This window comes from Chelon labrosus (assembly GCF_963514085.1).
Source record: "Chelon labrosus genome assembly, chromosome: 10".
NCBI lineage: Eukaryota > Metazoa > Chordata > Actinopteri > Mugiliformes > Mugilidae > Chelon > Chelon labrosus.
In genome coordinates this window covers 22,286,809-22,299,892 of record NC_140360.1, presented here as the reverse complement: position 1 = coordinate 22,299,892, position 13,084 = coordinate 22,286,809, and the positions used below count along the sequence as shown (strand labels likewise).

The following is a 13,084-nucleotide window of genomic DNA, read 5'->3' as shown; positions in this document are numbered from 1 at the left end:
TCGAATTGCCACTTGAGGCAGAGTCCAAAAGCAAGTCTAATTTCTATCTAATTTCATTAAAGTTATGTACGTATTTTAGGGAATGGCCGCCTTGGGTGACTGCTGGGAGCCCTCACAGCAAGATGGTCGCTTCATCTCCACCCATTCTACACCTCTTTGGCAACTACAACAAGAATTAGGTGTAGTCAAGCTCTACCAATATGGCGATGGCCTGAGACACTCCACTGAGCTTCAAAACCACTCTTCGAGAATCCAATGGATGACGCCACAAAGGGGTTGTATCTACAGTCAGTGGTTGTGAGAGCACACAACTCGCTATTCATTTGCTGTTAAATGTCACAGTAACTGACGTCTACAGGTACTGGACACTTGTGTAAAAGATGACAGCTGCATCTGTTGTGGCGATGCTCTTCACGCAATGCTCACAAAGGTTATTATTTATAAAATATCTTTATAGGCTAATGCAGCCATATCTAATAACAGTTCAAATGAATTAAAGAATTAGTTGGAAAACATTAATGAGACTGATTTATTCATAAGAATTGTAGAATTTTAGTGGTATCGGTACCAACTACCAAATTTCTGGTGTTGTGAGATCCATACGGGTCAAGAAAAAGTTTGGAAAATATGCTCAATATGCTTATTTGCTTATTTGAGTTAGGTCAGAAAATTAATATCCCTCATTGTTCAAACACTAAATATGAAGCCAGGTCACGAACAATCTCTGTCCAAAGATCCACTATCTAGCACCTCTAAATCTCATTATTATTATTATTTTACGATTATTCAGAATTTTAAAAAAGTGGTGTTTTAGAGGTGCTGTTATGACCTTTTGGTTACTTTTAGACAAGTTGTTTCCCCGTCTCCAAACTTCATGCTAAACTAAGCTTTACCTGGCACGGAATCATGGGACAAGGAAAAAGGTGGACCACACTGCTCCTATTTTTTAAATGTTTGCCTTTAAAAAAAACATGGCACCACCTCCATGCTGTCAGGCCAGGAGTTTCCTCTTCATGGTCAGCCTGTAAATGATTTGGTAGCCATCGTCCCAGCCGTAGAGTTGCTTCTCCTCTGGGTTGTATTTCAGACTGGCATGTGCTCCATACCTCCTGGGGAAGTAGAGTAGGGGAGCCTCCTCGCTGACCACTATGTCATTGACGTCAAACACACACTGGACCCGGGAGCGGCTGGGCAGACGGGTGTTATAAACGACGTAAACAGTTCCGCAGACTACAAAAGCCGCCTCTGCATTCTCCCGTGGGCACCGGGTGTCCCAGATTTGCTCTATGTCAAGTGTAGCAGCGTCCATCTTTGCGAGGTTGATATTTGGTTCACTATCACTGGTAGCATGCAGGAGCCAGAGGCCCTCGTCGTCTACTGCAAGGTCTGCAACGGTCTCTGGATTGAGGCTGTAAACACTAGCTTGACTCTCCACAGGGAACATGGCAGTTTCTGTCACTAAGCCGCTAAGCAGGTCATATTTGACCACCTGCATGTCTGTATCAACCTCCTGCTGTATGTAGTACAAATAACCATTATAAATGGCATTACCAGGGCCGCTCCACTCAGAGGGAAGCCTGACGTTACTGCTGTGGGTGACTCCCGGAGAGCGGGAAAAGTCACGTACAGAGTTGAACTGGTAGATGGTGTCTCCTGATGTCCCATTAAAGACGTAAACCTTGGATGACCTGGGGTCTCTGGTCCACATGCCCTTGGGACTGCCCACTCTCTTCAGGATCTTCACAGATCTGATGCCAGAGATGATTTCCACACAGTCTGCAGCGAGGAACAAAATACATCAGAGGTAGGGACTGCTTTAGTGCTTAGAGAATCAACCATGAAAGAGTGTGTTCACAATGACTGTACTGTTGCTATACCAAGGCTTTCTTTCTCACTGGATGCAAAATGTAAGTGAAAGGGAAGGACCTGTATTTTGAAGTTATATTTTTAATATGCCAAGCCATTTGTCTGTTGTGTTGCTCCAAGCAAGTTGTTAATTATTACTGGGAGCAAAATATATCTAACAAAACTAGTCTTTCTTACTGGGACAGCTTGATCATCTATTCTATGTAGTCCTAAATTTAGCTCCCTGAACTCTGCAGACACCCGGTTAAAAAAAATGCTTAAGGGAAAACAAAAGACCAAAGCACACAATTAAAAACCTGAAATTTGGAAAATGCGGCATCCAGATGCTACACCTTCAGATTACTGACTAAAAGACATGAAACATTATATAATTATAGAAATGTTTCACAGATGTTAAGTTGAAATAACTATAATAATTGGATTTAGATTTCTATCTCTTGACACAATTAGTTCCATTAGCACGTTTCATTAAAGTGCCATTGCTTGGCTGAAATGTGCGTCTGCGGCCTTCAGAAAACATTGAGCAGCCTGCAGGCGTCAATATCTGGCTCTCTAAATTAAGGCAAATTCAAACCAGTCAGGGGGAAATCGGACACAGACGCATAATGAGACAAAGTATGAGTTCAGCGTACAGACGAGCTGGAGATGCTGTCTGGAAAAGAAGGGCATGCTTTCACTATAATGCACAAACAAAGGATGCTCTGATGCCTCATGTGTCCAGGAGCAAAATCAGCATTATACTCACAGATCTGAACTCGGTCCCTACAATGCCATAAAGTTTGTTCTGGGTCACGTCACACACATTCACAATGGATCACTGTGTGCAGAGCTCTCTGCTGCGAACATGAGCTTGGAGAGTAATGCCGCGGACCTCAGGCCAATTTCCTGTCTGTCCTCCATTGCATTCAAATACTAATAAAGTAGGCTGTTCTCTGCGCTTTGCCATCACTGACTTTGTGTTGTGCATGACTAGCGTTATGATTCTGAGCTGAGGTCTTATATCACTCCATAATTCTTGTATTTATGCATTATTGATTTCTTTTGTAAGAAGTCTAAATGGCACCAACGTAATTTAATGATCCATCTTCAGAGGTTTATTTTTTTTGGAAACGTTTACGTGCAAAAATAATAGATCTATTTCTTAATGTGCCACATTCAGTCAAATCTGTCAAGACACAGTCAGGAATTGAAATCTGATTTCATAACTTCACAGCTTCCCAGCTGTACAAACTTTAAGTCCCTGTATTACCCAAGTAAATGACTCAGTGCAGCAGTGGTGTCTCAGCATCGTTAGTAGCAACAGGCTTTGGGATGCAGAGATTATAATGACAAACGCTGTGCTCAAACACCACAAACAGGGGAGTAGCTCTGCAGTAATAAATGAGCTGCATTAAGCCACATTTCTGCTGGAAAACATGACTGCACACTGACTCAAAGCACTCCGCTAAATGACTTGTAACAGCGCCGTGTTTGTTCCCCATTTTCCAGTGGCTTTTCCAAGACAGCAAGTCTGCAAAAGATGCCTGGTGGGAATAATGCTAAGTATACAGACCATATATCCTATCCGTCCTGTAAGTTATAGCTTTACCAGGCCTGCACCGCAATAAATGAAAGTGAAAGATCAAAGACCTCCAGAGCACATTTGGCTGAAGTGTGTGTGCACTTCCCTGCAGCTCACCAGAGACTCTAGACTGAAACTCCTCCCACTCTTCTTCCTCTTCTTCCTCTCCTCTGGTCTCCTCCAGCCCCCAGGCCTCCTGCTCCACCACCTTGTCTGCCCTGTTTGCACAGGCTCGAGGGGAAGTCTGGGTCTCCACAAAGTCCATCTCTCGCTCCACCCTGTCTACTCGGACTGCAGCTCCTTCCAGGTCTTTGAACAACATGCTGTGATCATTCTTCAGTCCCTCCATGGCTTGAGCACTCAGCTTTTTGAAATCCTGCATCTCTGTGTGGTACCGATGAAACTGTTCGTGCCACAGCTGCATTTGGTCCTATGAAACACGGAGAAAGCAACACAAGCGTTATAATGCACTGTGAGGAAAAAAGTATGTTTAGTTAGTTGAGGTTTAAGCCCATGTCTAAGTCCTGGCTTATTCAAAAATGGGCAGAGAGGTGGAGCTGAGGCAATTGGGTCAGACTGAGGCAGAGAACCTTTAAGGACAACCACCTGCCACTCCGATTGGCCATGACCTCAATTATGCATAATGTTATGCCCCTCTACACCCCTCTGGCTTTTCATTAGCAATTGGAGTGTCTTTGGCTGGTGCATTGGCTTAATTAGACTAAGCAGGCACATATGAGAAGGTGGACATGAAAGACTTGGCTGAAGAGGCCTGAGGTGACATCACATTTCAGCTGCAGAGACTCACCAAGTGTCACATGTCCTCCTATGCCTGTTTTAATAAATTAATGTGGGATATTTTGAACTTCAGGGTTTTGTTCTTGGATGAGTGAATTTGTCTTAAGTTGTCACTGTGGTTGTTGGCTATGGTCCCTGTTAGTGAGCTGCTGCAGTTCAAGAGTAGTGTCTCCTCAGGTCTCTTTAGCTGTGTCTTTTAGCCACACCTTCTGAGGCGCTGCTGGTTAGTCTAATTAAGCCCATGCACCAGTCAAAGACACTGCCACTGTATGGCCAGTGGGGGTGCAGTGGGACATAACAATAACTTACATTTACATTCACCTGCTGTGCAGTTGTCATGAATGGACACCTTAACTAAAAAGACAAATAGGGTTGTTGTTTTTTTGTACCAGGCTGTAAACATGTTTACTTCTGCTGTGAAGCCTCAAGTGGCCATTCGAGGAACTGCAGTTTTTGGGACGTCTATGTTGCAGGGGGTGGACTGAAACATCTCAACATCTATAAGAACTTCAAAATGGACTGCCATGAAATTTTATTTTTTATTTTATCTTAACATGTGTGCAGTATAAAGTAACACATGGATTTTACTTCAGTATTCATATCCACCTTCAATAAATTAATTCAGCATGACATGAGTACGAGCATTAACTCTTAACAATAGTAAACATTGATCCTAGTGGTCCTTTTAACACGGATGAGGTTGGCAATACTGGTATCTAATATAAATTTGTACTACTGGCACATAATCCACTAGCAAGAAAGGTTTTGTGTGTGTACTGGGCAAGTGGCTCTAAAATCCCCTCAAATGTGGTCTTCTCTCACTGGAGACACAAATTTTATCAGGAAAAATCCTCTGTCCAGTTCATTTTCTATGCTCATACCTAATCACCAGCAGTCTGTGGTCTCATCTCCTCTACACTGTCCTTCTTTTTGATTTTACAGACGCTGCCGCTCTGCCTCTTCAATTTCCTCATTTTCCACTGTGCCCTGTTTGTCTCCTTCTGGTTTATGATCGTGGTTATCAATCAAACACTTTTATTGTTGCTGTTCTGCACGTTAGCTAGAATGAATCCCAGGAAGAGCTGAACGAGTAACAAACTAATAACGCTATGAGTGTTGCAGTTGCCAGATTGGTGACAGTTTTATTCCCTTTAATTCAGAAGCAGTTATTTAGGATTTAGTAAAAACAATGAAGGCATGTAATTTAGCCCCTATTTATCCAACACAAGCCCAACATGTAGACGCCCAAAAACACTTTTTGTAGTTCACCAAAAGGCAGCGCATCAGTGAGGTCGGGTAGCTCTTGTGCTTCTTGTGAGCATCTTAACATGCTAGCCTTTGCATTTACACAGCCTCTCTGACTCCTCATCTTGTTTCCGACTATAATAAATCTTAAATAAATCAAATATCCCTGTTTAAGTCACAGCATTGGGACCAAATAGGACCGTGTTTCTCAGCGTGGTGACTGGCACAGTGAGAGCGACAGGTGAATTTTTCAGAGTGAGATGCAATAACTGATGTCTCCTCTGCCTTGGTTTCATTTTCTACCTTTGCCTGCTGTGGGCCTGTGGTCAAATGGAAAATGAAAGTTCGGTGAAAGCTCGCTGATGAATCACCGTGTTCATATCAGTGCTGAGGCCGGGGCCCACATATTGGAAGTGAGACTGAAGGAAAGCGAGCAGGATTTAGCTGTAAACAGACGATTCATTTCACGCATGTAACACTTTAATATTGTCATTTTTTGCAACATGGACACGGTGTTGATGAAACAGAAAACTTCAGACTTTAGAAGAGGGTAAAATTACTTGATCCCCGACGTGAGCAGACATCTAATCATCTTGCGTTTTACATCACACTTAGCTGAACACAACAGACGATTTAATTTACACAAACTTTACTTGACATTGATGCGGTATACTGCCTTATAACCACCCTTTTAAGAGAAAACACCAAACTATCAGTAATTTGATGCCTTCCCCGAGGCACTTAGTTGTAATACCTTTGCTACGCTTTCGGGATGTTTGATGCCACAGCAGCAAAGGTTGAGCTTGTACTCATTACTAGCGGGTCATTGTCTTAAACGCAGAAGAAATGGTAATGCTGTTGAACAGAAGCTGCGTGTTGCATGAGAAAGAGCCCTCTGCATGCATCAACTGATATCCCCCCAGAGGCCCCAGCAAAGTTGATGAGCTGGGCAGAGATTGCATTAATTGGTTTGTATTAGTTAAGACATTAAATTCAAATAAAAGGAGGCAATCAACTGGTGTTTTCTAATTTTTTAATGACTGCAGAGAGAGGTCTGTGCTCCCCCTGAAATCATAAATCATTTAAAAGGGGAGCTGCTTCTTACCTCTATGGCCAACAATCTGTTCTCGAGATAATCCATCAGCCCCTGGTAGTAATACTGAGCTCCAGTGAAAGTCCAGGCAGTGGAAACGAGGAGAACAAACAGCGGCTTCATTGTGATATGATCAATGGGACAGCTGAGTCTCTTTTTCCTCAGGTTTCTCCCTTTGATGTGTTCCTCTGCAGAGCTGTCCTGAGATATGCGGCGTGATGAACAGCTCTGAACTGTAGCTACTCAAGCAAAAAGGTGAAGAGGATACAGAGAGAGTAAGAGGCCGCTCTGAGAGTTTCCAATTCTTCGACCGCTCTCACTTTGCTGGAATGTTTTCACAAACTCTCAGGGAGGAGCCTTGAGCCTCAGAAAGTGAATGTGCTCCGCTCACTTTGTGCATGTGTGCTTGTGTGTTCATGTCATATCATTACTTACCTTCTGTTTGTGCTAATGCATCATGATCAAATCAGTATTACAGGATGAAAACATTTTCACATTTGAATAGACAGCAGGCATTTTGACTTCTCATGACGGAGAAACACAGCTGTATCAAGTTTGGATGCATAAATTGTCCCAGTAACCCATGACTGCACTGTTTACATGGATGCTAAATACAATATAATCTGATCAGATACACAGCATGTGTTTACATAAAACACCAGAATATATCTATTTGGGATATGGGAAAAGTCTTTCAGTCTGCTGTGGATCATCAAGTCTCCTGGAAATATAACTAAAGAAGATGTTATTTGTTTGTAACACTGAATTCATTGAATAGAGGAAGATGACCAAAATGAACCCATGTTTTTAAAGGCACTGTCCACATCAAACAGCTTCCTTCCTGGAAACCTGTTGCCTGATGTACACTCCTCGCGAATGTTTCCATAAATAATGTATTCATTGCAACCAGAGAGAAACAATCAGATACACGGTTATTAGGTGCCAATATCTTACTATTGAACAGATTACAAATGGTCTACAGTACACCATCCCTCTGATCCTGATTGAAAATTAATTCTGCTCAGGTCGGTCAGTTGAGATGAGGCATGAGGCAGTTTTATTCCGATTCGGCTGTTATCAGTGTTGGGCACGTTACTTTTAAAAAGTAATTAATTATAGTTATTAGTTACTTCTCCCAAAAAGTAACTGAGTTAGTAACTGAATTACTCCACTATAAAAGTACCAGTGAAAGTAAGTATTCCATTGCTTTTTTTTTAAAAAAATATATGTTTAAATACGTCTAAGATTTAGACTTTTTTCAGAATCAATAAGAAATGAAATAAAATCAAAGTGCTATATATATATATATATATATATATATATATATATAGTGTTCAGAACCACAGCGTAGTGATGCAATCATGTCGGCATGGAGCATCTCAAAGTTTCCAGCATGTGGTTTAATCCATAACATTAAGAACTGAAGAAGTCTGAGAAGTCTATGCCCTCTGGCTAACTAGTAATGTCGTTAAAACTGGGAGCAACATTGCAGCTTTTGTATGTGAGATCAGTCTGATGGTCACAACAAAGAGGAACGTCAATGAGCGTGTATGTCCTGACAACATAACATATATTAAGAAATGTACTTTAATTCACAAACTAACTTTACTGCACTTTATTGCATAGTGTGGTGAAGATTAATTTCTTTACTTCTTTCCTAGGGAATGTAATCAGATCAAAACAGAGATAAACTTGGAGTAATTCAGTGCATATCATATTATTAGAACAAAACAAGACAAAAAGTGGAAAAACGCAGAAATGTATCTTTAAGTGAAGAGTTTATACAGAAACTCTGCCAACAGATAAGATAAGGAGAGCAAAGCAATTGAATGTGTACCAAACAGCAGTTATTTAAAAGTTCAGGGAGATAAAAAAATATTTGCAGTGGTGCATTTGCTCCATTAAACACGATTCAGACATTTATGGCTTCACTGGTCCTCATGGTTGAGCTGTGTTATTGGTCTGAGCACGCAGCTCTCCTCCCACTCTGACAGCTAGAATGAGTCAATACCACTACACTGCTGCTCGGAAGGGGATTGCATTTCTGTGATATGAGCGTGCAGGGGCATCGGTGCATGAGGGTTTGATTACACAGGTAATGACAACATGCGACCTCTGACCTGACAGAGGTGGTTTAGAAACATTCATTTGCGGAGGCCAAAAACTGAGGCCTGGTAAATGAATAAAAATGTGTTAGGCTGACATTTAAATCCCACAAACCACACATTGTAACAGTCATGAGCAGATTATGACATAGACAGGACATCCTCAGAAGGCCCATGCCCATGAGTCACAACTATTTTGGAGGCACAAGCGAGACCTACACAATATTTGGAAGGTGGTCACAGTGTTATGCCTGATCGGTGTATTTCACTGATTTTGGTCATTTTGTATTTGTGTGTATTTGTGCCTAGAGGTCCAGTCCGCTTCTGCGCCAATCCTGACTACCCCCCTGTCTTCACCCCAGCTACAGGTCAGGCTTTAACCCTAACCCAGGAACTGTTGTTGTATACTCGAGGAAACAAATCACAAAGTTGTACTGACCTTGTTGCTGCATCGAAAGTCTGATTAAAGACCGGAGCCAGATACTCCGGCAGTCTGATGACTGTGGTCTAATCATGCTCCAGATTTTATTTTTATTTATTTATTTTTGATTGTCTCCTGCTCACCATCATCTTAGTGAGTCCTGAACTGAACCACAACCCCCCTGTCTATTTTTATGCCGGCAGACAGCAGACCAGACTGTGAGTGTCGTCATGGTAACAAAGTGCAGAACGGCTGCTTTTAGAATCGAAATGGGCAACCTGGAGTTTGATCTAATCTGGAATACATTGCCTGTCTGGAGCTGGCAGGAGAGGGCACTAACAGGCCACCGGCTGTAAACAGCATGTGTGTGTGTTTTTTATGCCCCGGAGATTTTTGTTCAATCATACGTTTTGATTGATGTAAGTAATTACAGTTTCAGACCTCTTTTTTCATTTTGCAAAATCGATTTGAAGCATGCCTCTCGTACTGCCTGCCACTCATTGTGAATTTTTAATCTATTATTCATTACTGGCTTAATTGCACCATTGAGTACTGTGGTATGATCAAAGGGCAAAGCATCATTCAAGATTCATTATGTTCCACTGAGCATCGGCATATTTCAGTCTCATAACCTTTTAGCTCAGGGCTGGTGTACGATGAGAGGCTAAAACGTTTGTTTAGGGTGGGTCTTGATTACATTTATTCAAGGAAAATGTCCTGTGGCAAGTTTTCCTATCCCCCTCTGCGGAGCACTGCTCCTTCACAAAGTTATCCACAAGATGGCAGCATCCGTCTTTATGTGAAAAACTCACTGTGTTGACAAAAAGTTTTTATATCATTTACTGGTTTACTGAATATACTGTTAATGCTGATACAAGTGTTAAAAGCTTCTCCATCCTGACCAGATGGAGAAGTTTTTAACTAAATAGTTGGGTTGTTTTGTCCAGTGGCTGCCAACCTGAGGTTTATCATCCTACAAAAGGTCACAAGATAAATACAAGGGGTCTGTTGATATGACTGGAAGAAGAAAGAAGAAACACAATTGTGCCAAGATGTTGAATGATTGGACCTCGTTTGGGTTTGGTAAAATGTTATTTAAATAATCTGACAAGTTTAGATTTGAAATGTTTCATTAGTAAAACTGGTGTCAACTTATATACATCTGAGACAGGAGACCCGAACCTGACTCTTAAAGGGGCCACACATTGGTTTGTTGGTAACTTCAGGTATAAACTTTTTACACTTCACCTTATTGACCCAGAATTAAAAGTACAGTAATTCACCACAGGCACCGTAATATTGTCCTTCAGATCAGTTCATTTGAATAAATTCCACTTCCCACCAATGACCCTCAAATGGCTGGTTTTACTTCCTTTTTATTTGGGATCAATCTAACTCATTTTTCAAAAATATTTTCACATTTCTTACGACTTTATTAAAAACAAGTGATACCCTGTCTCAAGCATATGATGTCGATTAGACAAAGTTAGTTGTGCACATCCTCAAAACTACAGTGGAAAAACTCATTAATAGGAGCTCCTGTTCATTTAAGCCACAATTACCTTTATTAGCAACAAAATTATCAGCAACATTTAAAACAACTATGGGTAAATATTCGCAGAACTGTGTCAACGTATGGATAGACATATTACTAAAATACACTAGAGCCTTGCAGAGACCTCTAGTCATCAGGTCAAAGGATAAAACAGAACAAAATATCAAATTCTTTGGTTATTAAAGGGAGTCATTAAAGGGGAATTACTGTTTTTTACAACCTGAACCTCATTTCTGGCATAGAATACGATTGTTTACTCACCCATATAACTTTGGTGTCATTTGGAGTCGTTCGGAAGATATTTAGATCCAGCGGAGCGCTGCGTATATCCATATAGTGGGAGTGACTGGGGCACCGAAACACAGCCTCCAAATAAGGCCTCTAAATATATCTGCTGCGAAACTCGTTCATTTTACCAATATTTTGTTATGATACGCTAGTGCTATTCCCTGTTGAGTCCGGAGTTACCTGTTATCTATTCGTGGACGTGCAGCAGTTTGTTGTTCTTTGGACAGCTGTTCCTCTCTCTGCTTCCGCATCCTTGTTTCAACAAGCTCCTCATCCGTACACTCTGGCTCAAAACGGTAAGGACGTCCATCATAAACAAAGTCGTTGTCCACAACCTCAGAATATTCAGCCATGTTGCAAAAAACTAGTAGTAGCAAACAGGGAAACAAGCCGACCGTTGCGGGTGCGTGCCGCACTCAGAGATGACATCATCTAGGTCGGACGTTAGTAGGTCAATCTACAGACCCCGGATGATGATAACAGGTAACTCCAGACTCAACGGGGAATAGCACTAGCATATCATAACAAAATATTGGTGAAATGAACGAGTTTCGCGGCAGATAATGCGTTATTTAGAGGCTGCGTTTCGGTGCCCCAGTCACTCCCACTATATGGATATACGCGGCGCTCCACTGGATCTAAATATCGTCCGAACAACTCCAAATGACACCAAAGTTATATGGGTGAGTAAACTATCGTATTTTATGCCAGAAATAAAGTCCAGGTTGTAAAAAACAGTAATTCCCCTTTAAGAGCAAGTGCACGAGTTCAAATCTCAGTAACAGTCAAAAACTATTTATACAAGTTTTTTTTTTAAAGTTATCCATCTTGGGTTTTGTTTTGTTCTTTGATTATTGTCTGCTTATAGCATTTCTCATACAATTGTATACTCTGTGTGTGTGTGTGTGTGTGTGTGTGTGACAGGGTGCAGGATCTCATTTAATCTCACAGCTCTCTGTGTGTTTGCCTTCACACCAGGCATCAGGAGCCAGCCATAAAAACCTCTTTCCTCCGCAACTAAACAAAAAGCCAAATACCCGTAAAGGCAACATTCTTTATTACCCTTTCGTATTGATTGAGGGGGTCAGAAAAACGCAGCAGCACGGTGCCAGGTCGTATAAAAGCGCAGACCGGGTGGGTGAAGCGACGTAAATCCTTTAGTCCCTTGTAAATAGCTTTAATACACCCGAGGCGCCAAATCACTTGACCTGCGTTAGCCCTGCCGTTTGGGGTCTTTCTGGCTGACTGAGCAGTGTGGAGCCAGCCCTTCTCCTCCCATTCTCTGGCTGTCAGTCCAGGTAATAGTCAAGGCCTGATTAGTGACACGCTTGCTCTGCCTGGCTGCAAACCTTCATCTGCTGTGTTTCAGCCACCGAAGCCACATTTTTATTAAGTTTTCCTGAAACCGACCTCTCTTTTTTTCCCGTTTATTGCAAGAATTTGAAGCGATCAGTTTGGAACCCAGAGGGAGAAACATCAACTTTCTTGGGAAGTCAAATGAGGTTTTCAGGATTTATGATCTCAGAAATGGAGTCAAGACTTTCTTTCCGCAGAGCTCCTCGATATCATTTCTTTAGTTAAATAGCTCATTAATAAAAACCAAGATGTCCATCATACAAAATGCAGGTTTTATTTCCAACCTATAACCTGCAAATATGTGAAAATCTTCGAACTTGATCTTGTTTTTAAAACCAAGTGCATCTTATACAAATTCTGTGTATTTGTGGATGAGGAGTGTGGGAACCAAGAAATATAAAATTTTATCAGGCTCATAATTCATGTTTTAGTAAGTTCACCATTAAAACAAACACAAAAGTGCATATTTATGTCACACAAAAATGTGTCCTACAGGGGAATTGGAGAAAGGGGGAGTTGTCTCATCTATGTTTTATATTATATTCATATTTTTGTGCCTGTTTTAAGTTAGATATTTGTTATGTACTTTTATTTTGAAAGTACACAAGCTCCATGTATTTTATAGGTGTTTTTTTTTTTTTTACATATTCTATAAATCAATGTGATGAACGGGCCTGCACATTGTTTAGCCAACTGCCCTGATCAAATACAGCAAGACAGGGGTAGTTCCAGCTGGGAACTGCTTACGGTGTTGGTCAGCGTTGTAATGTCTAAGGTGACCCAGTGGATGGGTAAA

At 41.3% G+C, this 13,084-nt stretch overlaps 1 protein-coding gene across 1 annotated transcript; it reads right to left on the bottom strand.

Annotated features, from left to right (window-relative positions):
- Positions 1-446: 446 nt before the first annotated feature.
- Positions 447-6,791, bottom strand: olfml3a (olfactomedin-like 3a). Its single transcript, XM_084552787.1, has 3 exons — positions 6,576-6,791; positions 3,545-3,857; positions 447-1,776 (listed from the first exon to the last, which is right to left on the bottom strand). The coding sequence occupies exons 1-3, from the start codon at positions 6,684-6,686 to the stop codon at positions 992-994; spliced, it is 1,209 nt and encodes a 402-aa protein (XP_084408913.1). The 5' UTR covers positions 6,687-6,791; the 3' UTR covers positions 447-991.
- Between the last annotated feature and the right edge of the window lie 6,293 nt (positions 6,792-13,084).

Bases quoted from the DNA above. Each gene is read 5' to 3' on its own strand.
- olfml3a (XM_084552787.1), bottom strand. From the start codon at position 6,686: ATGAAGCCGCTGTTTGTTCTCCTCGTTTCCACTGCCTGGACTTTCACT. The intron at 3,858-6,575 runs GTAAGAAGCAGC...CGTGTTTCATAG, and splicing joins ACAGATTGTTGGCCATAGAG to GACCAAATGCAGCTGTGGCA. The intron at 1,777-3,544 runs GTGAGCTGCAGG...TCCTCGCTGCAG, and splicing joins GTTTCAGTCTAGAGTCTCTG to ACTGTGTGGAAATCATCTCT.